At 34.0% G+C, this 26606-nt stretch overlaps 1 protein-coding gene across 1 annotated transcript in view; it reads left to right on the top strand.

The window, feature by feature from the left end:
• Window positions 1-26606, top strand: part of LOC130214276 (lipoxygenase homology domain-containing protein 1-like) — a 103358-nt gene that overhangs the window by 32191 nt on the left and 44561 nt on the right. The window contains exons 13-23 of the mRNA XM_056445874.1: window positions 776-862; window positions 5095-5230; window positions 6664-6818; window positions 8806-8966; window positions 12310-12386; window positions 15536-15732; window positions 18941-19133; window positions 19306-19466; window positions 21654-21830; window positions 22264-22405; window positions 25862-26013. Coding sequence (XP_056301849.1) covers window positions 776-862; window positions 5095-5230; window positions 6664-6818; window positions 8806-8966; window positions 12310-12386; window positions 15536-15732; window positions 18941-19133; window positions 19306-19466; window positions 21654-21830; window positions 22264-22405; window positions 25862-26013 — 1638 coding nt within the window. The remainder of the gene's footprint in view (window positions 1-775; window positions 863-5094; window positions 5231-6663; window positions 6819-8805; window positions 8967-12309; window positions 12387-15535; window positions 15733-18940; window positions 19134-19305; window positions 19467-21653; window positions 21831-22263; window positions 22406-25861; window positions 26014-26606) is intronic.

Genomic DNA, 26606 nt, shown 5'->3' with positions numbered 1-26606 from the left:
TCTGTAATATTTTCACTTGTGTTGTTTCATCAATTTATCCTATAATTATGTAAACATTGCTAGTTTTTTTATTTAAAAAAAATATTTTTTTAATTATTTTAAAAATAATTTTTTAATGAATTTGACTCCGTTTTTGACGAATCACACAAACAAAATATAAATAAACAAGTCATTTATTCAATAATAACAAATGTTCGTTCACGTTTACTCCTTTTAACCATTTGACAGGATTAATGATGTCTGTTGTCATTGGCTAGGACATGTTTTATTCATTAATTATAATTAACTAAAATTAATTTAATTACAAATTCATTAATAAATACATTTTTTTTATTAATTGTATTTTCATTTATTTATATTTTATTTTTTTTGAATTTCTTTTGTTTTTATTTGTTCATTTTTTCCACCATGGCATTAACAGATCTGACGTTTTTGTCTGTGTTTCAGTCTATGTCGACCAAATCTTTTAAAGTTTTCTATGAAAATGTACTAAATTTTAATTTACTTAAATTATTACTTATTTATGTTAGAAAACATTTAAATATTACATGTAAAAGAACATTTATATTTCCACTCAGCTCATTTAATAGATGAAGTCAATTTTATCCTTGACATTTAATTTTACAATTTAAAAATTCAGACAGTAATTTAATTAGCTTTTACCACACCAGAAAGTATTTTTTTCAGTGCACTTTAGATTTGAAAATAATAAATGTTTTGAACAGAAATTTTTAATTTATATATATATATATATGTATTTTACACATTGCTCTAGATTGAGATGCCTGATATCGGGAAGATTCGCAAGCTGAGAATCTGGCACGAAAAGAGGAATCCTTTCTCTGGCTGGCATCTTGGCAGGGTGAGAGACCTGCATTACCAGCTAGTGCACTATTACACACAACCAGTTTGTCCATTTCACACTGTAATCCTGATGTGCACCAGCGAGACGCACATTTTCTCAGCTGCTTCCACTTCTATTTTACATTAAAAATGAATTGTGAGTGTTTAACGTGATGTGAATCTGCAAACGTTACGTCATCAACTTCTTCCAAGTGTAAATCTCCTTTCCAACGGCAAAAAGCAGTAACTTTTTGGACAAAATGTATTTATTCATTCATTTTCCTTTGGCTTAGTCCCTGATTTAACAGGGGTCAACACAGTGGAATGAACCGCCAACTACTCCTGCAAATGTTTTACGCAACGGATGCCCTTCCAGCCGCAATCCAGCACTGGGAAACACCCATACACACTCATTCACACACATACACTACGGCCAATTTAGTTAATCCAATTCACCTATAGCGTATGTGTTTGAACTGTGGAGGAAACTGGAGCACCCGGAGGAAACCCACGGCAACATGGGGAGAACATGCAAACTCCACACAGAAATGTCAACTGACCCAGCAAGTACTCGAACCAGCGACCTTCTTGCTGTGAGGCGACAGTGCTAACCACTGAGCCATCGTGCTGCACGAACAAAAATTGGTTGTTGATATTTTTGGGATATTCAGTCAATTTAGTTGCTTTTCTATTAGCCAGGAACTGAATTCACAAAGGGAAGTTTCATAAACTAGTTTCGAGAGGAACACGTGATATGTTCAACTTCAGCTGATCCTCATCACTAATCATTAGCTAGCCTATCGGAGCACTCCAAAACTACTATATATATATATCTAGCTAAACTTCATTCCCTATCTCTGTTTTCGGAGCTTGGGCTCATCTATCTCCGAGCTCAGGGTTCTCTCCCGGGACAGCATGCCAAACCTGCTATTATAGTTGAGCATTATCTAAGTGTGAACTCTTGAAACATCTTAAGGCTAAAAGTAGCTCCTAACCTATAGATTCAGGAGAAAATTGTAAAAAAAAATGGATGCCAGTCCTAAATGTAATACTACACATTTTGCATTAAGAGAATTGCATAAAGCGTTTTAGCACTAAAACTAGCTCCTAAATCAGTGAAACTTTAGGAATCGTGAAGAGGACTCCTAAATCACTAAAGACACAAACTCTCTGAAAATGAGTTTTAAAGAAAATGTCTTTAAAACATTTGACCACAGTGAGTTCGTAATAAGTAATCGCCTTAATCACAGAGGTGTTCCCATACCGTGAGAAATATGTTTTCAAATATATTTAAAAATACACACAAAACACTGAGAAAAGTACATAATTTTTTAAAATATGTTAAAATGCAACTATATTTTCTTTAAATACATTTGAAGCATTTACACATTTTCTAGCTTAAGTATTTTAAAGAAAATTTTGACATGTAACCAGGGCTTGACATTAACTGTTTTGATCACCAGTCACTGTGGCTAGTAGATTTCCAACTTTACTAGCCACTCGCCGTTTTCACTAGCCACAATTCTGTTGTTGGGAAAATATGTTTTATATGCATACATTTAACTTCGAAATGCTTAAATGACTTGAATTAGATTTTGTGTTTTATCCACACGCCTCCTTATTCATTTAATTTTTTTGTGTGTGTCGTGTACAGTGGTGTAAAGTAACAAATTACAAATACTCAAATGACTGTAATTGAGTAGTTTTTCTCAGAAATTGTAATTTACCGAGTAGTTTTAAAAATGTGCACTTTTACTTCCCCTTGAGTACATTTTTATTGCAGTATCAGTACTTTTACTCCACTACTTTCCTTCAACCTGCAGTCACTACCTTTTTTTTGGCTATGGGGATTAGAAAAATCAGTCCTGTGATTCCTGTCCAATCAAATCGCACATAGAAGGTAAACCACATCATAATGAACTACCTCAAGACATGGAGGTATAATTGCAGCAAACTGCTTGGAAGCATTAAAAGTGTCCAAGATGTCCAAAATCTTTACACGCATTGACCCAGAGACTGTTTAGATGCATTTCACTGATGAGAAGATGACCGACATTTACTGTATTACTATTGACGTTGTAACCCAACTTTGTGGAGACGTTGCATTTTGTTTGGAAATGAAAATCAGGTTGACGTCAATGTCTAACGACCAACCTAAAATCAACCAAATATTAACCTCTAATGATGTTGTTTTTCACGTTGTGTGGATGTTACCATTATGACGTCTATCAGATGATGGATTTTGGTTGCCATACCTGATGAATAAATGTCAGTATTTAATGTCAATATAACGTTTAAGATGTTCGACGTTGGATTTTGGTCACTTTCTAACACAACCTAAAATCAACCAAATATCAACGTTGTTTGACGTTATTAGACATCAAAATAACAATGTCCTATGTCCTATAAATAACATTGCTAGACATTGAATTTTGGTCACCTTACACAACAACCTAAATCTACCCTAATATTAACGTCTTATGATATTGTGTGTCTGCTGGGCAATAACTCAATGCACTACAGAATGTTACGTTTACACACACATGTACAAATTACATGTAAATGCATCAGCTTTTTATAGCGTAATACTCACTACTCACTACTCTTGAGTACTTTTGAAAGTTCTACTTTTTACTCATACTTTGAGTAATATTTACAGCAGATACTTTTACTCGCACTACATTTTTAGGTATGTAATGCTACTTTTACTTGAGTATGATTTTTCAGTACTCTTTACACCACTGGTTGTGTATGACCTTGCTCAATGAGCATGTGCAAATGGGTTACGGTTTCATAGTCAAAAATAAATAAGTAAATATTTCTTAGCCACAAATTAAAAAGAAAAAGTGTCACAACAAGAAAAATATAGCTGTATACATGTACTTTTTATTCATCAAAACCTTTCTTAAAATAAATTGACATTTAAAAAATGAATTAATGTCATGTATCGAAAACTGTGCACAGTAATCTGTCCAGAGTTCTCAGATCACCAGTTATTTACACTTAAATGGGGAGTTAATCTCCTATTAAAGCAATGTTGTTGTAAAAATTGATAATTGTACCATATCAACAAAAATAACTGTAAGCAAAAGAAAGCAGGTGAAAAACTTATCGTGTGTGATAATGAAAGGATTATCAAGCGCACACGGTTTACGTAGGCCAATAAATAATCTGTTCAAAGAATGGTTAAAACGAAAGCAGCAACCACTGCTGCTTACAAAAAGACATTTAAAAAAATCTGGAGCTTTTGAAAGCAGCAAGACTGTAGGTGCACCAGCATCACTTTCTGTGCAGTTTATATCAAAGAGAACCAATCACACCATCCTCTCATTCATTTGGTATTCACCTGCTTTCTTTTGCTCGCACGAACACAATTATTTTCGTCAATCGTGCTGTTTCTGGATTCTAAGACCGCATTTGCACGCATATTGGGTCATCCTTATTGCTTTTTAAGAAAGCTACATTTATAAATTATTTTCCTGCGGCCATGTGACTAGTGTGAGTGGCTGTCTAACATGCCATCGCTGAAATCTACCCGCATTTGGTGGGTTGGCGGGTGTTAATGTCAAGCCCTGCATGTAACACTGGAAGAAAAAAATGTATTGAGTGTTGAAAACATTAAAATCAAGAAACAAACTTTCTAGAATGTAGTTCTTCCCTTAGCCTGCATTTTAAAACTTTTATTTGAATGTGGAAATATTTTAATTTTGAAACGAATATGGCAACATAATATCTCACTTAAAAAGACTCCTCCCACTCCCCATAGGCCAATCACTGTACAGTATACATAGTTAATAAGCATGATGACATCATCCATAGCATTGAGGTTGACCCCACCCTCGCTCTCAGCTTAGACTTCTCTTTATATTCCTTAGTAAAGGTTTGTCCCAGCACTTTTGTGAACAAGTTTCAAGAGAAAACTCCTAAGTAAAAGTTAAACCAAATACCCAATATCAGATTTTTAGGAGAACCCTTAGGAATAAGATAAAACGTCTTGTGAATACAGGCCCTGATTTCCAGTGTTCTGTTTATAATTTATTTTGCTGCACTGCTAAACATGTTTAAAGTTATTTCTCTCATTTCCACACTCTACTGAATGCCTTTGCAGGGCAGATATGACCTGTGCTATGCTCATTTTATTTACCTTATGCTTATTCTCTATGTTATTCATAGATCATTTATTTAAAGCAATCTCTTTTCGCTGTATGCTTGAACATTTTATTTGAATTAATTGTGTCTGTCTGCATAAAGGTGACACTGATGAAGACTCTTACTAGAGAGAAATACTCGTTTGTATGTAACCGTTGGCTGGACATCAATGAAGACGACCAGGAGATCATTAGAGAACTGCCAGCTGAAGGAAAACTTGTGGCCGAACCTTTACCGCGTGAGAGATACAAAAAACACACACATGCATTCACTCTTCTACACTGAAAATCATTATTTAAAGATGATTCCCTTGGATTTACAAAAAATTTTTTACGTTAAGGGGTTGTAAACAATTTATTTGGGCTGAATTTAAACAAACAAATTAAGTTGCACAATACTAAATTTAATTTATTTGATTAAATTCAACACAAATAAATTGTTTGCAACAGTTTTGCAGACATCATTTTTTACAGTGTAATTAGAGCCTAAACATATCATAAAACATTATTCTTTAGTTCTTAAAGGAACAGCTCACCCAAAAAAATGACAATTCTGTCAATATTTTCTTGTTTCTTCTGTTGAATACAAAAGAAGATATTTTGAAGAATGTTGAATTCCAACATTCTTCAAAATATCTTCTTTTGTGTTCAACAGAAAGATAAAACATTGGGAGGCAGCGTAAATGGAAAGTAAATTTTAATGACTTGTAATGGGTGAACTATCCCTTTACGAAAAACATCTATAAATGTATATCTCGATATGTTTAATAGTAGTTTATAATAAAAAAAAATAAAAAAATTAAAAAAAAAAAATATATATATATATATATATATATATTTATATATGTGTATATGTATACATATACATATATATATACATATATATATATATATATATATATATATATATTTGTATATGTATACATATATATATGTATATATATGTATATATATATATATATATATATATGTATAAGTATATATATATGTGTATATATATATATATATATATATATGTATATGTATATATATATATGTATATATATATGTATATGTGTATATGTATATGTATATATATATGTATATATATATGTATATGTGTATATATATATGTAGATATATGTATATGTATATATATATATATATGTATATATATATGTATATATATATATTTGTAAATATATGTATATATGTATGTATATATGTATATATATATATGTATATATATATATATGTGTAAATATATGTATATATATATGTATGTATATATATATATATATATATATATATATATATATATATATATATATATATATATATATATATATATATATATATATATATATCTTTTTTTTTGCTGAACAGAAATTATTTCAAAGAGCTGTTGAAAATGTAAAATGTATTTGATTATTATGTTAGCATTGCTGTATTTTATTTAATTTTTCCTAATCGACAGATCTTAATTACATTCTGTTCTGTTTAGTTGTTTATATTTATTCACTCTATTCTTTTCTATTCATTAAGAGGTGTTTCGTTTGTACAAATTGATCAAATTGGATCTATATTGTTGTATTTTGATTTGTTGTTTAAATATACTAAATTCTTTCTAAAAATATTCTTTCTAATGTTCAAATATTTTATTAAATGTTTATTTTCTTTTGCTAATGGACAGTTCTTAAGTATCGTGTGACTATATGTACGGGAAATGTGAGTGGAAGTGGAACAGACGCCAGTGTTTATTTAAACATCATTGGAGACCTGGGAGACACCGGAGAGCGCCTGATGTTCATGAGCAAAAACAACGTCAACAAGTTTGAGAAAGGAAACGTAAGTAATGAGATTTAACACACTGGATTAAATATGCATATATAGTACTATTTAAAGGGCTGCACGGTGGCGCAGGGGGTAGCACGTTCGCCTTACAGCAAGAAGGTCGCTGGTTCGAGCCTTGGCTTGGTCAACTTGTGTGGAGTTTGCATGTTCTCCCTATGTTGGTGTGGGTTTCCTCCGGGTGCTCCGGTTTCCCCCACAGTCCAAAAACATGTGGTACAGGTGAATTGGGTAGGCTAAATTGTCCATAGTGTATGTGTGTGAATGGGTTTGTGTGGATGTTTCCCAGTGATGGGTTGCAGCTGGAAGGGCATACGCTGCATAAAACGTGTGCTGGATAAGTTGGCGATTCATTCCGCTGTGGCGACCCCAGATCAATAAAGGGACTAAGCTGAAAAGAAAGTGAGTGAATGAATGAGTACTATTTAAAAGTTTAGGTTAAGTTCAATTTCATTAGAAATGATTGATCCGATCCGATCCGATTTTATTACGATTAAGACAGTACTCTGATTAAGAGTTAACCATGTAAACAGCGATTTTTGATCAATTTAATCCGATTTAAGGTCATAATCGAACTAAACAGTAATGGAATTAAGACATGTGGAGTATTCCTATTTTAGTCGCATTATTGAAGTGCAGCACAGACATGTAAACACTTTAAACTATTACCGTCGTGTAGGATTTTCACCACATTTTGCGAAAGGATACTCTATACACACACGGCTGTCTGAGTATTCTCTGCACCTACCAAGTCAGTGAAGGACCACAGACACACACATCATGTAATGCGGAGGTTTTTTCTCCCATTCGACAAGGGATATGAAATTCCACTTAAACAACACTCTTCCAGAAGTTCATACTCGCATCAAATATCTCGTTTGTAATTAGGGGCATGCATGAAATGTTCCTGAATAAAAGAGAAAGTGTCAAACTGCACTTAAAGTCAACAAATTAAAAAGGAAACACACGAAATTACACGAAACTCCGGAGGAAATGTGGATAGTGTGGTGACGCGATGACATTAATCGAATTATAAGCCAGAACATGTAAAACGGGACCATGAAAGGAACACTCAAAAAGCAACTCAAGTAAACACCTTAATTATATTGTCGTCTAATTCAGATTAAGGCAAATCATTTGATTACTGATGAACATGTAAATGTAGTCACTAATGTCCTTGCTGTTTTTTTACAGTAATTATTATTTTCTGCAATGTATATAATATGTATATGTATAACATTTAATTTAAAATGAATTCTTTAACAACATCCGCTATGTTAAACATATGCTGGAATAGCTGGCGGTTCATTCCGCTGTAGTGACCTTTAAAGTAGAGACTAAACCAAAGGAGAATGAATGAATGAATGAATGAATGAATGAATTCTTTAATGAATCATAATTTTCACAACAATATTAGACAACACAACTGATGTCAATGTTGATAATAGTCATTAAAAAATACTTAAGTAAATAAAAAATGCTGACATCACAGGAATAAATGCTACTTAAATAGCAAGCAGTAATTTTACATTCACATCACACATTTTTAGTGTATTTAATCAAATAAATTGCAAATTATAAAAGTTGTTTTGCATTTCTAAATGTATATGTATAATAATTTTTTAGTTTTTTTGTGGCAGGCTGAAGTTATGTTTGAATATTAAATGTAAAGCTAAACACAGCAATTTGGGATACTGAAAATCGAGGCAGTGCCATTACATGAATAGATTTTACTTGTTTAAATAATAAACAGTAGTTTTAAATTGTTCAAGTAAATTAGTTTCTGCTGCATTTTGGATCAGATAAATTAATTAAAAAGGATTGGATTATTTATTCAGATGTTTTCTGGCAATCTGAAGTTAATTTTGACAAAACAAAATCTAAGAACACCAAATTGCATAGTGTGAAACCAGTAAAGTATGCTCTTTAGTGTACACATATACATTATACTGCAGGAATGATAAATATTTAATTGTTTTCTCAGGCTGATGAGTTCCTGGTTGAGGCGGTGACTCTGGGGCAGATCAGGAGGGTGCGGATTGGTCATGATGGACGGGGCGGAGGCTGTGGTTGGTTCCTGGATAAGGTGATGGTCAGAGAGGAGGGACAGCCTGAAGCCTCATCCATCGAGTTCCCATGTTACAGGCAAGGCCACTAGTGTGTTAAAGGGATAGTTCACCTAACATATAAACTTCTGTTTCCTTTTAGGATTTTCTTTCTTCTGTTAAACACAAAATGAGATATTTAAAAAAAGCTGAAAACCTGTAACCATTGACTTTCATAGTTGCATATTTGTTTATACCAAGGATGTCATTAGTTACAGGTTTCAGCTTTCTTCAAAATATCTTCCTTTGTGTTTAACAAATGAAATTCTTAATTCTTCGTCAATTTTTTTGTTTTGAAATTATGTGAACAAAAAATATGACAGCATATCACAGTGGGCATACAATTCAAATAAACGTAATAAACAAAAGACAATTCGTAATAAACAATTCAAAGGGTTTCAAGTGAAATAATAACAACAGCAACAACAACAACAACAAAAAGGGCAATATAACCTGTTAAACTAAAGAGTAAATGACAGAAACATCTTGAAATAAATAATAATAAAAAATATAAATAAGGAATCTACTCCAAAAAGTGCAAAAACCTATACATGCATTAAAGATAATATTAACCCAAGCCAAAACAAAAATGTGTATTGAGATATTCAAAATACAAACAGTAAAAGTCAGAATTATTAGCCCCCCCTTTGAATTTTTATTCTTTTTAAAATATATCCCAAATGATGTTTAACAGAGCAAGGAAATTTTCACAGTATGTCAGATAATATTTTTTCTTCTGGAGAAAGTCATGTGTTTTAAAAAAAGCAGTTTTTAATTTTTTAAAAACCATTTTAAGGTCAAAATTATTAGCCCCTTTAGCCTATATTTTTTTCGATCTACAGAACAAACCATAGTTATACAATAACTTGCCTAATTACCCTTACCTGCCTAGTTAACCTAATTAACCCAGTTAAGCCTTTACATGTCACTTTAAGCTGTATAGAAGTGTTTTAAAAAATATCTAGTCATATTATTTACTGTCATCGTGGCGAAGAAAAAATAAATCAGGTAATAGAAATTAGTTATTAAAACTATTATTTTAAGAAATGTGTTGAAGAAATCTTCTTTCCATTAAACAGAAATTGGGGAAAAATAAACAGGGGTGTAATAATTTAGGGGGGCTAATAATTCTGTCTTCAACTGTGTATGATAATTAAAGAAGAGCCAATAAAATCCCAAACGGAAGCTTAAACCCTACAAAACAAAACAAAAAAAAGGGTCAGAGAATTAGGGGAAGGGGAGTCCTTAATTCAGATTAGTAAACAAAGCGATGCAATACTTTTAATCATAAAAATAGCACACTTGAAATGAACTCTGGAGCTTTTATCTGCTCATTGTAATTGGGATAATGAGGGATTAACACACACCTGGCCATGGAACATCTTAGATGCCAATTGTCCAATTATTTTTGGACCCTTAACAAGTGGGAGGCACATTTGCAAACTGTTGTAATTCCTACAGCATTCGTCTGATTTGGATGTAAATGCCCTCAAATTAAATCTGACAGTCTGCAGTTAAAGCACATCTTGTTCGTTTTATTTCAAATCCATTGTGTTGGTGTGTAGAGCCAAAAATGTTAGAATTGGGTTCATGTCCCAATATTTATGGACCTGACTGTATACAAATATGAATATATATCCATGCCTAAAATTCGATGGCCAGAAAATGATTCGTTTTTAATAAATTGTTAAAATATTGGTGTCTGTGATGCAGTAAGTCCAGAGACTGTTGTGTACACCATGATTTTATATAAAATTCACTTTAATGTGTGATATGATGACTAAAAAGTGGTCATAAACAAATATTTAATCAATTCAACTCTGTAACGGCTTGGACCTGAAAACAGTTTTTATGAGGCACAACCATAGACTGTAAAAGATATGGACGTAGTATCAGTGACGTCACCCATAGGTTTCTGCAAATGAAGCTTCAAGTAGGCGTGGTTAACCGTCACCATGTTGTTCGCACATGATCGCACCGACCAGAGGTTATCAAACAAGGGAAAAGAGGCAGAGTGTGAGCAGAGCAGATGCCTGCTAGCATTTTGCTTAGATGGCTTTTCTTTGGGAGAAACACTTAATACTTCACTACCTGCGACTCGTTTGTGTTCTGACCACATGTGCTTGCTTGTTTACTATATCAGTAAAGTGTTTAGTCCTTTAAACACTGTAGTAATACATTGAGCCACTAAACAGATGGTATATAAGTATTTAATTTCACTCACCAGGGAAACGGAGGCCACGTGAATGATTTGTGAGCACAATTAAGTGCACACAGCATGCCATATCATCTGATAATTGTAGGAAATAATCCCAAAAGGCAATTGACTGTGTAAAGCCACATAAAACAAAACAAAAATACGAAATATATGCCGAGCTCAGCGGCTAATCAGCCGGAATCAGCTGAGGTGAGAGATGATGGCAATCAGCGAGACCTAGTTGTCACTCAAGTGGCCACGCCCTTAATTATGCAGACTTAATAAAGCTTAAAATAAATGAAACGGATGAGTTATAATAAAAATCACCCCCCTCACAGTTGTTATAAAGGGTAATATTAACTATATACACCAAATCATCTTTTGTACCAGGCTGTAAACATGTTTTTAACAGCTGTAAAATTGGCCAATTTAGCATTGCAGTCAGTGAACATCTGGACTTCCTGGAGCCAGCCCCCAAAGTCCAGTCGATGAATTGCAGTTTCAGTTACTTCCGTATTGGCTTCCTGAGGGAAAGTGGGCGGTTGCTGCTTGGTCACGACTTAACAGGTGGATAAAAGTGAGAATCCAGTGATGGTTATTAAGAGAATATGGCGGATTCCACCTTGTCACAACAATTTCTTAGCTGCTGTCAAGCAACCTAAAAATACTCGCTTATAAATTTTGCTAACCTGGATTTAAAGGCTTAGCTAGGTTAATTAGGTTAACTAGGCAAGTTCGTTATTGTATAACGATGGTTTGTTTTGTAGCATGTCAAAAAAAGATATGCTTTAAGGCAGCTAATAATATTCACCTCAGCATGAATGAACAAGCTAAATGCAGCCAAGCTAAATGAAATAGTTTTTCCAGAAGAAAAATATAATAGGAAAAACTATGAAAAATTCAATGCTCTGTTAAAGATCGCTTGGGAAATCTTTGAAAAATAATACATATATCACAGGAGGCCTAATAATTTTGCCTTCAGCTGTATATGTGCGGCGTGTGGCTGGGTAAAGAACATGCGAGAGCAGTGTTTAAGTCAATTATGTAGCTGAGAAAACAGACTCTGGTTACTAATGGACACTAAAGTGTGCCGAGGAAACCCAACCTACACCAAAGAGAGAGCTCGGTTACACACACTCATCTGCACATTCACCTACTGTAACTCTCTCTCTCGGTCTCATCTCAGGTGGTTGGACCGTAATGAAGACGACGGGCAGATCGTGAGAGAGTTAGTCCCTACTGATGATGGCCAACGTTTGTTCAGTGAGTGAACATGCACGTCATGATTTTGCCAAGAACGATGCGATCCTGGATTAATATCTATGTTGATCCTGGAACATCATCTTTGTTCGAAAATGTAATCCATACCTATTCCCTACCCCTAAACCCAACCATAACCAGGGCTGGACTGGGTCAAAAAATCGGCCCTGGCATTTTGGGCCAGAGCGGCCCACTACATTCAATCAAAATGCTACCCATTTGTGCACGCCCTTGAATATGTTTACCGACTCCCATTCTATAAAAGTAGGAAATAACGAGAGTTGACGAATTAAAAACTTAACATTTTTTATTTATTATTATAATAAAATTATAATCCACACTGGAAGTCCATCTTGTGTGTGCCTGTGTGTTTTGAGGGAGCCTATATTAAATAATGAACATAACAAAAACTGCCTGCTGATGCACACAGTTAATTTTAATTAACAAAATAAAGATAAATAATAAAAGCAATGTGTCATAGATGCTTAAAAATGTTTAACTCCACAATGAAACATCAAACATAGATTAAAGATTGTACATAGTCAATCAAATGAACTTTAAACAATTAAAAAATGCAACAAATATTTGTTTGGGCCCGAACTACTAATACTATTTTTTTATATTTAGTTTTGTGTTGCTTAAGTTAAACACTAGTTTGGTCACGTATAAATATCATTATAATCATATTGTATAAATATTATTGTAACTATAAGCCTACATCATGCTGACGATCAAAAACAAAATGCCATGATATCTCATGCAATTGTCCTCTGACCGAGTGCATCTTAAAATACATGAATGACACTCTTTATAGAGCTTGAGTAGCACATTCTTTATGATATATAATTTGTAAAATAAAGACTTGCAGGTTAAGGAAACAGCATAGGAGGAAGTTGCCACGGGCCTTGGTGCAGATGAAAAGAATATTTATATAGACAGATAGGTAAATAGATGGAATAGACAGTAATATATTGATCTTTGAAACAGTTGTCGATCCACTGCGCGCTGCAGACGCCTGCTCGCCGCTTCTCTCACGCGCCCAAAATGGAAGTTTGTGATTGGGTTAGCCCAATGTCAATAAAGAAAAGAACCAATGGGCTGCAGATTATGTCACATGGGCCGGTCAGATCATAAGAAGATGATTAGCCCGGCCCAAAAAGTACGTCGGCCCAGCGGGAAACTGCCTGGTCTGCCAGATGGCCAGTCCGCCCCTGACCATAACTGTAAGGTATTTCCAAAATCAGAGGAGAATAGTAGTTGATAACACTCATTTAGAAGTGCATAAGCATATCCGTAAGCTTAAACTTAACATAAACGGAAAACGTATCCTTTAATTCTGATTGGAATGTTGTTCCAGGATCAGCATAGATGTAAAACCAGGAACATGTCCTACTTGGTAAAATACTTGGTACAGGTTTGTGGAGGGAGCACGCATACAAACATGCATACAAAAAGAAATGCATGCAATAATGAAGCAGTACAGTAGTAGTGCTATTAGCAGCAATAGTATTAATGCCATTATTAGAACGGCACAGACTCTGGCTGTTTTTAGATTCAAGGTAAAATTCCCTTACTCTCAATGGCATTTCACGTTGTTTTTGTTAGATTTTAGGTTTTCATTTGTTTTAACTATTTATTCTTATTAAGTCTTAAGAATGTGTTATCTTTCATGCCCATGATTTAAAGCACTTTGGTCAGTTTAGTTGTATTTATACAGTGCTGTGTGTGTATATATATATATATATATATATATATATATATATATATATATATATATATATAGAAAGAAAGAAAGAGTAATGGATCAGTATTTATTGCATTATTAAAAGCCAGAAACAATTGTACAGGGTCACAGGGTCTTAAAAAGTCTAATAATGACTTAATATTAGGCCTTAAACATCTTAAATTCTCTGAAATGTTGTGTAGTAGGTTTTTAAATATTTTTCATTCATTCATTCATTTTCCTTTGACTTAGTCGCTTTATTTATCAGGGGTCGCCACAGTGGAATTACCCGCCAACTTATCTAGCAAATGTTTTATGCAGCGGTTGCCCTTCCAGCTGCAACCCAGTACTGGGAAACACCCATACACTCTTACATTCACACTCATACACTACGGCCAATTTAGTTTTATTCAATTCACCTAGTTAACGCATGTGTTTGGATTGTGGGGAAACCCACGCCAACATGGGGAGAACCACTAATCACTGCGCCACCATGCCGCCTTACTCATTTTAAACCAGTCATAATATTTCCATGACCATTTAAAGCTGGAAGCCCATCCAATCACCAACAATCCATCTTAACAAAAATGTTTTATTTATAAACTCTATTTACTCTATTTGTTAACTCTATAACATTTGGTCATAAAAGCTGTTTGTGTTTTTAAAGCTACCTGGTGAGAACACTGGCCTGGACAAGTTGTTGAGCATAAATTTAGTTTATTATATATATATATTTATTTATTTTATTTATTTTTTATTGTATTTTTCCAGTACTGGATTACAGCTGGACGGGCATCCGCTGTGTAAAACATATGCTGGATAAGTTGGCGGTTCATTCCACTGTGGCAACCCCTGAATAATAAAGAGACGAAAAGAAAATGAATGAATATTTTTATTTATTTAATTTTTGATGCTGAAAAAAAGCATATGTGTATATATCTAGAGCAGAGGTGTCCAAACTCGGTCCTGGAGGGCTGGTGTCCTGGAGAGTTTAGCTCCAACCCTAACCAAACACACCTGAACTGGCTAATCAAGCTCTTACTAGATATACTAGAAACTTCCTGGCAGGTGTGTTGAAGCAAACTAGAGCTAAACTCAGCAGGACACAGACCCTCCAGGACCGAGTTTGGACACCCCTGATCTAGAGTTAGCTTGTTTTTACACATTTAAAATAAATGGCTAAGAAAAAACTAGAATAAATTTTTTGAATGGGGCAAGTACAGCACAAACCTTCTCCACTGGCCATTTTCAACAAAAAATCCTGAGCATTCATCCCTGTACAAGTCTGACATTTCATTCATAATGGTCTTAAAAAGCTCTTAAAAAGTATTTGACTTAGTAAAACTTCCAGGAAACTCTGATTGTATTTTGAAAAAAATTGTGTATTGTGTAAAAAACTAATATAGCATGCTGGATGTGTTTGCTCCAGCTGTTGGCTATCACATTGCGATAAAGACAGGCAGTATTAACGGCGCCAGCTCAGATTCGAAGGTGTTCGTGAAGCTGTACGGAGAGAAAGGCGACACCAACAAGATGCTGCTGGTCGTCTCTGATAACGACCTGGGGAACTATTTCGAGACTGGACAGACGGACATCTTCACCATAGAGACCTTTGACATAGGCAAGGTATGCTACCTGATCAGGTTTGTCCCATTTGCCAGTCTGGTGTTAAACTTCTATTCTATTCTATTCTATTCTATTCTATTCTATTCTATTCTATTCTATTCTATTCTATTCTATTCTATTCTATTCTCATAGTTCAGTTCAGTTGTGTTGGGTTGTTTACATTTGTTCTTTTGATTTCTGGTCTATTGTTCAAATTCACTTCGTTCATTTTAAATATTCAAATAATTCACTCTGTTCAGTCAAATTAAATACACTCACCGGCCACTTTATTAGGCACACCTGTCCAACTGCTTGTTAATGCGAATTTTTATTTAGCCATTCACATGGCAGCAACTCAGTGTATTTAGACATGTAGACATGGTCAAGACGATCTGCTGCAGTTTAAACTGAGCATCAGAATGGGGAAGAAAGATGATTTAAGTGACTTTTGTGTGGTCTGAGTATTTCAGAATCTACTGATCTACTGCGATTTTCACGCACAACCATCTCTAGGGTTTACAGAGAATGGTCAGAAGAAGAGAAAATATCCTGTGAGCGGCAGTTCTGTGGGCACAAATGCCTTGTCGATGCTAGAGTTCACAGGAGAATGGCCAGTCTGGTTCCAGCTGATAGAAAGGCAACAGTAACTCAAATAACTCGTTACAACCGAGGTCTGCAGAAGAGCATCTCTGAACACACAACACGTCCAACCTTGAGGCAGATGGGCTACAGCAGCAGAAGACCACACCGGGTGCCACTCCTGTCAGCTAAGAACAGGAAACTGAGGCTACAATTCACACAGGCTCACCAAAACTGGACAATAGAAGATTGGAGAAACGTTACCTGGTCTGATGAGTCTCCATTTCTGCTGCGATATTTGTATGGTAGGGTCAAAATTTGGCATCAACAACATGAAAGCATGGATCCATCCTGCTTTGTATCAACGGTTCAGGCTGGTGGTGGTGTGGGGCATATTTTCTTGGCACATTTTGGGCACACTTCGAGCAGGATAACGCACCATGTCATAAAGCGTGAATCATCTCAGACTGGTTTCTTGAACATGACAATGAGTTCACTGTACTCAAATGGCCTCCACAGTCACCAGACTCAATCCAATAGAGCACCTTTGGAATGTGGTGGAACGGGAGATTCGCATCATGGATGTGCAGCTGAAAAATCTGCAGCAACTGTGTGATGCTATCATGTCAATATGGAGCAAAATCTCTGAGGAATATTTCCAGTACCTTGTTGAATCTATGCCAGTTTTAAAGGCAAAAAGGGGTCCAACCCGGTACTAGTAAGGTGTACCTAATAAAGTGGCCAGTGAGTGTATATTGTTCTATTCTAATCTAAGCTTTCGAAATTTTATTTTTGTTCTATTTTGTTCTATCCAGATTAGTTTGTATATAATTAAGCAAATACTATTCAGTTCTACTTTTCTGTTTTGTTCTATTTTATTCTAATATTTCAGTACTGTTGAGTTCTGTTGTTTACATTTGTTCTTTTGTATTCTATTCTATTGTTCAAATTCACTTAAATAATTCTATCGTTTTCTGTTCAGTTCTTTAAATTCACTCTATTCTGTTAAAATAAATATATTGTTCTATTCTAATCTAATCCTTCTAAATATATGTTTTGTTCTTTTTTGGTCCATTTAGATTTGTTTGTAGATTCTGTTCTATTCTAATATAATAAGACAAATTCTATTCAGTTCCATATTTCTATTCTATTCTACTCTTTTGAGTTCTGTTGATTACCTTTGCTCTTTTGTAATCTGTTCTACTGTTCAAATTCACTCTGTTCAATTTAAATAATTCTATTATATTCTGTTTAGATTGTTGTTAAAATTCACTCTATTCTGTTAAAATAAATATACTGTTGTATTCTAATCTAATTTTTCTAAATGTCTTTTTTATTTAGTTCCATTTAGATTTGTTTATAGATTCTATTCTATTTTATACTGATATAATTTAGCAAATTATATTCATTTTTTCTATTCTATTCTATTCTATTCTATTCTATTCTATTCTATTCTATTCTATTCTATTCTATTCTATTCTTTTCTATTCTATTCTATTCTATTCTATTCTATTTTTTCAGCTCTATTGGGTTCTGTTGTTTACATTTGTTCTTTTGTATTATGTTCTATTGTTCAAATTCACTCTGTTCAATTTAAATAATTCTATTATATTCTGTTTAGATTGTTATTAAAATTCACTCTATTCTGTTAAAATAAATATATTGTATTCTAATCTAATTTTTCTAAATGTCTTCTTTATTTTGTTCCATTTAGATTGTTTATAGATTCTATTCTATTTTATACTGATATAATTAAGCAAATTATATTCATTTTTTTCTATTCTATTTTATTCTATTCTGTTCTATTATTTCAGCTCTATTGGGTTCTGTTGTTTACATTTGTTCTTTTGTATTATGTTCTATTGTTCAACTTCACTTTGTTCATTTTAAATAATTCTATTGTGTTTTATTTGGCTGTGTTCTGTACTATTGTAAAAATTCATTTGGGTAAAATAAATATTTTGTTCTATGGTAATCTAATCTTTTAAAATTTCATTTTTGTTTTATTTTGTAGATTATATTCTATTGTATAAAAATTAGAAGTGTGTTCTATTTTTTTCTATTAAATTTTTTTGTGCACTATTCTATTCATTACTATTCTATTTTGTATGAATTACACCAGTTCTGTATTATTTTATCTTTCTGTTCTATTCTTTTATAATATTTTAGCTCTATTGAGTTGTTCAATTATGAGTTGTTCAGTTGGTCAGTTTGTTCTCTTGTTCAAATACACTTTGTTCCATTTAAATAATTCTATTTAGTTCTGTTTAGATTAGTTTATGGACTGTTCTATTATATTTGATTCTCTTCTATCTTTCCATCCTGTTTTCTAATATATTCTACTGTTGTTTATTTGATCATTTTTATTGTTCTGTTGTTCAAATGTACTTCATTCTTTTAAATAATCTCAGGATAGGTACATACTAGGTACCACCTCTGTCAAAAATGAAACTATAAAAAAAAAACTGTGTAAAATGTGAGGATATGGCTTCTCATAAAATAGAATTTGATGATTAAAATGTATAAACATACCATCCATGCATTATTTGTGAATAACACCATCTGTTCTTTGTGTTGATGTAATATACTGAATATTGTGAATTTGCATATTCATCGTGACTGCCCTCCACTTTGTGGGAGGGTCCTGTAGGTAAACAGGTTGCTGATTGGCCACACTAATGAAGGTCTGCGGGCCGGTTGGTTCCTGGACAGTGTTCTGATCTGGGTGCCGGTGCATGGCTTGCAGTATATGTTCCCCTCCCACCGCTGGCTCTGTAAAGATGAGGCTGACGGGAAGGTGGAAGTGGAGATCTACCCAAGTGAGACACTGGAGATAGAGAAATGTATGTCTTTCAATCATCATGCTTTTTCCGAAGCAGTATATACATTTCATCAGTTCTTAAATTCACTGGTCATTGCAGACATCACACTTTTTATTTAAATACATGCACTTACTGTAAAATATTTGTTCTGTGTGAATTTAAAATGATTAATAAGTGTTTTCCTAATTGGCAGTGATCAATTATGAGGTGACAGTGGTGACAGGAGATGTGTGGGCCGGAGGGACGAATGCAAACGTCTTCCTTCAGATTTATGGTGAGGCAGGAAAATCCGAACTAATTCGGCTCAAGAGCCGATCCAACAACTTTGAGAGAGGAACCACGGAGATCTTTAGGGTGAGTTGTACATGAGTGAAGTTAGTAACTGGATTTTCTAAATGCTAAATGTTTCCGGAAGCTAATTGGTTGTGACTGAAGACAATTCTCTCTCTCTCATTGGTTGATCAAGATTAAGGCCATTGAAATGGGGCGGGTCTATATCAGTCTTGAGGGTTCAGGATGTTTCCTAGAGTATCTTTTCAGTTTCACTTTTCCATTCTATTTCTATTCTATTTTAATCTATTCTTTCCAATTTTCATATTTGCTCTTTGTTCTATTTAGATTTGTTTGTGGACTCTTGTTATATTCCATCATTTTATTCGAGCAAATCAATTCTATTCAGTTCTGTTTATATATTCTATATTTTTGTGAAATTTTGTCCTGTTGAATTCTGTTGTGTACATGTGTTCCATTCTATTCCATTCCATTCTGTTGTTCGAATTTACTCTGTTCGATCTAAAAAGTTCTATTCTGTTCTTTCTAATGTTCAAATGTGTTATCTGTTTTATTCTGTTATAGTTGTGTTCTGCTCTGTTGTTAAAATTCACTTTATTCAGTCAAATAAATTCTATTGTTTTGTTCTAATCTATTCTTTCTAAATTTCAATACTACTCGATTTTAAAAATGTCAACAGAATTAAACCAATTCTATTACGATCTAATTTTCTATTTTATACTACTTTATTGTAATGTTTTAGTTCTACTGGATTCTGTTGTTTATATTTGTTCTATTGTATTAAGTTGATCTATTTTGTTCTGTTTAGATGTGTTCTGTTCATTTGTCACAATTTACTTTATTCAGTTTAATGAATTCTATTCCCAGTGATGGGTTGCGGCTGGAAGGGCATCCGCTGCGTAAAAAAATATGCTGGATTAGTTGGCGATTCATTCTGCTGTGGCGACTATTGTTCTATTGTATTCTGTTCTATTGATCTATTTTGGATGTTTTCTTTACTGTAGTTAAAATTCACCTTAATCAATTTAATGAATTCGATTGTTCTATTCTAATCTATTCTTTCTAAATTTCAAATGTTCTCTATTTTGTTACATTTAAATTTGTTTGTGGACTGCAGTATTCTACAAATTGCAATAGAATCCAGCCTATTTTATTCTGTTGTAATATTCTATACTGTTTATTGCAATATTTTAGTTCTACTGGGTTTGTTGTTTACATTTGTTCTACTGCAGTCTGTTCTATTGCAATCTATTTTGTTCTGTTGAGATGTTCTGTTCTGTTCTGTTCTGTTCTGTTGTTAAACTTCTCTTTATTCAGTTAAATTAATTTCTTTTGATTCTAATCAGTCCTTTAATGTTTCAAATTTGTTCCATTTAGATTTGTTGTGGACAGTTCTATTCTATTCTGTTCTTTTCTATTTTATTCTGTTCAGTTCTGTTATATTCTATCCAGTTCTGTTATTTTCTGTATTTTTCTATTCTATTCTATTCTATTCTATTCTATTCTATTCTATTCTATTCTATTCTATTCTATTCTTTTCTAATCTGTTCTGTTCTATTCTATTCTGTTCTTTTCTATTCTATTCTGTTCTGTTCTGTTCTGTTCTATTCTATTCTTTTCTTTTCTAATCTATTCTATTCTATTCTATTCTGTTTTGTTTTGTTCTGTTCTGTTCTGTTCTGTTCTTTTCTGTTTTTTCTGTTCTTCATTCATTCATTTTCTTTTTGGCTTAGTCCCTTTGTTAATCCGGGGTCGCCACAGTGGAATGAACCGCCAACTTATCCAGCACGTTTTATGCAGCGGATGCCCTCCAGCTGCAACCCATCTCTGGGAAACATCCATGCACACTCATTCACACTCATACACTACGGACAATTCAGCCTACCCAATTTACATATAGCGCATGTCTTTGGACTGTGGGGGAAACCGGAGCACACGGAGGAAACCCACGCGAACGAAGGGAGAACATGCAAACTAAACACAGAATCGCCAACTGACCCAGCCGAGGCTGGAACCAGCGACCTTCTTGCTGTGAGGCGACAGCACTACCTACTGTGCTTCTGCGTCGCCTTCTATTCTATTCTGTTCTATTCTATCCTGTTTTGTTTTTTCTGCTCTGTTTTATACTGTTCTATTCTGTTCTGCTCTTTTATGTTCTGTTCTTTTCTATTCTGTTTTGTTCTATTTCTGTATTTTGAACTCTGATTGGTTTCGACTCAAGAGAATGCTTTCTCTCATTGGTTGATCAAGATTGAGGCCCTGGATGTGGGGCGGGTCTATAAGATCCGCATTGGCCATGATGGTTCGGGTATTGGGGCTGGATGGTTCCTGGAGAAAGTTGACGTTAAACGCCTGATCATGGCAATGGTGAAACCAGAGAAGAAAGAGGAGGAAAAAAAAGACAAGAAGAAAAAGAAGAAGAAAAAGGTCAGTCTGGGTCAAAGTAAAATATAAATACTTTTTTTAAGAAGTATGTTCATTAGAAATATACATAACGTTATGTAGAATGTAAGAATACAAAGAGTATCAGGACATTCATTTTTTTACAATTAGCAGTAGAAAAACTGTAATAACAATAACAAATACAATAAACACCCCCTCCATCCATAAATGGTATAATTGTCACTAATTTTCCCATATTGATGTTACATAAAGAAACCGTTGCAATGGTTGATGGTAATAATAAATGAAAACAATAATGTCCAGAAAGGATGCAGAAATAAATATAAAATTCTTATAAAACAATGAATTTAAACAATAATTGGCTCTATGTGTAAAGATTATCAGCCATTAAAACACTAATATTAATCGTCACTAATCAGAATATGTGAATTTTTGACAACCATACAACAATCTATAGGAGGAGGAAGAGGAGCCCCCAGGTGAACTGAAGGAGGTTGTACGAACGTTCAGTTTCCCATGTGGCCGATGGCTCGCTCGTGATGAAGAGGATGGAGAAATACTTGTGGAGCTGCGAGCTGAGGATTATGAAGATCTGGAGGGTATAGAAAGAGAAATTCAATGCTCCTCAATTAAAAAGTATATAAATATATTTATTAAAAATCTGAATTTTAAGATTTCATATAAAACGAAATGCATATCTAAAACTAATCATCAATTAATTGACACATGTTATCATAAAAGCTATATACATTCAAACAATGTTTATTTAAAATACATTTTATTGATATTTTTTTTTATCACTTTTTTATTTCCTAAGAATTTTTGTGTACGTGTACTCGTGTGCAATTTTACTTTAAAGACTCATCCAAAAATAACAAATCTGTATTAATTACGCACGCTTATGTCATTTCAATCCCCTGAGACCTTCATTCATCTTTAGAACATGAATCAAGATATTTTAGATGAAATTATTCAGCAACTGTTCCAAAACTTTCAACTTCCACAAAACGAAACAAAACCTTGTCAAAACTTTCATGTGACTCCACTGGATCATATGAATACCGAAGAACACACACTGAAAAAAATTATTCAAAGATGATTCCTTGGATTTACTCAATTTTTTTACGTTAAGTGGTTGTAAACAATTTATTTGGGCTGAATTTAAACAAACAAATTAAGTTGAACATTGCTCAATTTAATTTGTTTGTTTAAATTCAACACAAATACATTGTTTGCAACAGTTTTGCATGCAACACTTTTTTCAGTGCATTTATGCTCTAAAAAAAAACTGTAAAAACATACAAACATTGTGTTGCCTGTAATAAACACACACGATAATCTGACTTGGAAAACATTCACAGACAAAGTCTTTTCCACTTTTCCCACTTTTATTGTTTCAGAAAAAAATGTGATACGCACATACTGTATTAGTAATCAAATACCAATCACGAAACACCCACCCCATCCCGACAGAGCCATTAAAAAAAATAAAAAATAAAATAAAAATAAAAAAATTTATTCACATGCAAGGAATATAATACATAAACAAATAAATAGAAAAAAAAAATTAACTGAAATAAGATTGAATAATTTAAAAAATATATATATATATTAAAAAATACCAATAAGACCTTGACATTTCAACACATACATTCTAATGGAGGTGAAAAATATATTAAAGCTAGTCGTTACAAACACAGTGCACATTAACACAGTCACATTGTTTGGGATTACTAACGGTCAGTCCACTCTTATTTAAAAAGTGAAGGAACAAGTCCCAAATCTTGTAGAATATGTGCAATTTTTGTTTGATTGTGTAAGTCAACCTTTCCATTGCTATACACGAAGACATTTCCTTTATCCAGAGTGACAAAGATGGACCATGAATATTTTTCCAGTGAATGGCAATCAGGCGCTTTGCGTGCAATAGGCACAGATTTATAAACTTCTGTTCATATGGTTTCAGTGATAAGGCAGGTGGGAAAAGACCAAGAATACAGATTTTAGGGCAAACAGGGATTTCTTTACCAATAGTTTTAGAGATTTCTCCAATTATTCCTTTCCAAAAGAATTGCAAGTGCTCACATTGCCAAACACAACGGAACAGCGTGCCCTTGTAAGTCAAACATTTTCCACAAATGTCTAAAATATTTACAAAGTCATTTTTACAGTGTTTACGTTATTCTCGTAGCTTTATGTTATTTCGATTGAACTGCTGAAGGCATATGGTCTGTGTTGAGGATGTTTTTGGACTTTCTGGACTTTTGGACCCTTACTGTCTATCAGGGATGGGACAGTTCATTTTGTAATCCCTGTGGGTTTATGTGAAAGTTTATTAAATTGAATACTGCAAATTCGCATGCTTCAGATTACATCAGTTTAAAGATTCCAGCACAAGACACAGCAGAAACTCAGTACAAACACGTTTTTTAATCCAACATGTTCTTGCGCTATAACATATAGGTGGAATGCATGTAACATAAGGTCAGAACACCCATATTTAAAGAGCCCCTATTATGGGTTTTTGAAAATGCCCTTCCATGTAGTGTGTCACACAGCTCTAAGTGAAGTGAAATATCCAGCTAAGGCTTAAATCTGTAAGTGTACAGTGTTTAAAACTATTGATTCATCTATAAAAGAGTTGACTCATAGTGCTTCAAACGAGTCGTCTTGATAACGAGTCATTAGGTGTTTCGTAATGACGCGGCTACGAAACACAAGTAGTTGCGCGCGCAAACCCGGGAGATTTGAAACCTGCGGCCCCGCCCACTAACAGAAAAAAAGTCACACACACACAGCGACACACACAGACACCGGTCGAATTAAGTCACGCTGTGCAGATGGATATTATTGACAGTTCACCCAAAGATGAAACCTTAGCAATATAGCCTAGCCTTGAGCAGATCGAGAGCCTCTGGAAACTACATGCTTAAAAAGAAGACTTCATCGGTTTGTTAAAGGAAGGATCAGTAAAGACTGTCAGAACATCAGTGCATCATGAATCAGTTTCTACCCCCATTTCACCAGTGTAAGTAAGTGCGATTGAAATTGTTGCCTCGTTTACTCTAGCTTGCAAATTATGCATTTAGTTGTGTTTTGTTACTTGTAACCGCGTGTACTGTATCAGGTTAACTCTATATATTCTCATATCGCGTGTAAAGCCAGGTTGAAGCCACTGTGACTACTTTTATATTGTTGATTAGCTGCTGGGCATTTCACTCTGTCTCGCCCTGAAGCCTGTCAGTGTCGTCGACCAATCGCAGCAGGCTGTCATCGGTCCAATCAGCGCAAATTATCTTCGCGCTGAGGAGGGGGTTGGGAACAAATTAATCGCTGAACGATTCATATGGGAGTCGCTGGGATAATTAGGTAAAAATAAATGCAGATTATAAGACCATGAAAGTGTTTTTTGACCTTGCATGCATATTAGACTGTTGTTGGAGACCCTTACAACCTAAATATGACCCTATTTCATGTATAATATGGGCTCTTTAACAGTCATTTAAGTCTGAGTCTAAAGTAAAAGTACACAATCATGAAAGAATTTTTTAAATGACAGCAGACAAAATGAATGCGCTGTCGTCATTACCATTGGTCATCTACAAAAAAACTACTGAAATTAGAATAAATGAGTATAACTTTTTTTTTAATACTGTAAACGGTAGATTATAAGGCTACGTACAGTATTTTATTCTGATGTATGGTATTACTTAATAGTATTTAAGTGTTACAACAGGTTTTTTTTTACAATGTAAACCAAATCAAATCGAAACCGTGATACAAGCTGAACTGACAACTTTCTATGAAGGGTCAGAGAGCTCTCAGATTTCATCTAAAATATCATAATTTGTGTTCTTCAGATGAATAAAGGTCTCGGATCATTGAAACAACATGAGGGTGAATAATTCTTAACATCATTTTTATTTTTTGTAAACTAACCTTTTAATTTAGACAAAACAATACATTTGTATATACTAAAAGTACTAAAATGTGTCTGAAGTGTTGGTATCAAACAGAAGTGCATTTCGCTAGCTGCATGTTTGTCGATGTTTCAGATAACACATATGAGGTTCATGTGTTCACTGGGGATATGATGGGTGCCGGAACCGATGCAAGTGTTTACATCGATGTCTACGGAGAAATGGGTGACACGGGTGAGAGAAAACTACGCAAGTCAAACCACCTTAACAAGTTTGAGCGCGGACAGGTGAGTGGAACGCAAAATAGCCACACAATTATACTTCTGTTAAAGTCAAAATTATTCGCCCTCATGTGAATTTTTTTTTCTTTTTTAAATATTTCCCAAATTATGTTTAACAGAGCAAGGACATTTTCACAGTATTTCCTACAATATTTTTCCTTCTGGAGAAAGTCTTATTTGTTTTATTTCGGCTACAATAAAAGCAGTTTTATTTTTATTTCAAGAGTTCCCACTTAGATATGCTTGACGTATAAAGCAGGTTTGGCATGCTGTCCCGGGAGAGAACCCTGAGCTCGGAGATATTTGAGCCCAGGGCTCCCGCCCGGTCGATAAGCATATCAGGAGATCCGAGATCAGGTAGGTCTTGAGAGCTCCCCCTTTAGAAAAAGGAGGAGATGGGGTGGAAGGGGGGATTCTTCCAAACGAATACAGAGCAGTAGGGAGAAAATGATCCATTTATAGTAAAGTAGGATCACTCTGATTGGATTATTACTGATTACAGATGAGTGGCCAGACGTGCTCAATCATATCACCTGCTCCTCTCGAAATTAGTTTATGAAACTTCACTTAGAATCATATTAAGCTCAATATTATTAGCC

Source organism: Danio aesculapii, chromosome 21, assembly GCF_903798145.1.
Source record: "Danio aesculapii chromosome 21, fDanAes4.1, whole genome shotgun sequence".
Classification (NCBI taxonomy): Eukaryota; Metazoa; Chordata; class Actinopteri; order Cypriniformes; family Danionidae; genus Danio; species Danio aesculapii.
Note: the sequence above shows the minus strand (reverse complement) of the source record. Positions and strands in the feature narration are given on the sequence as shown.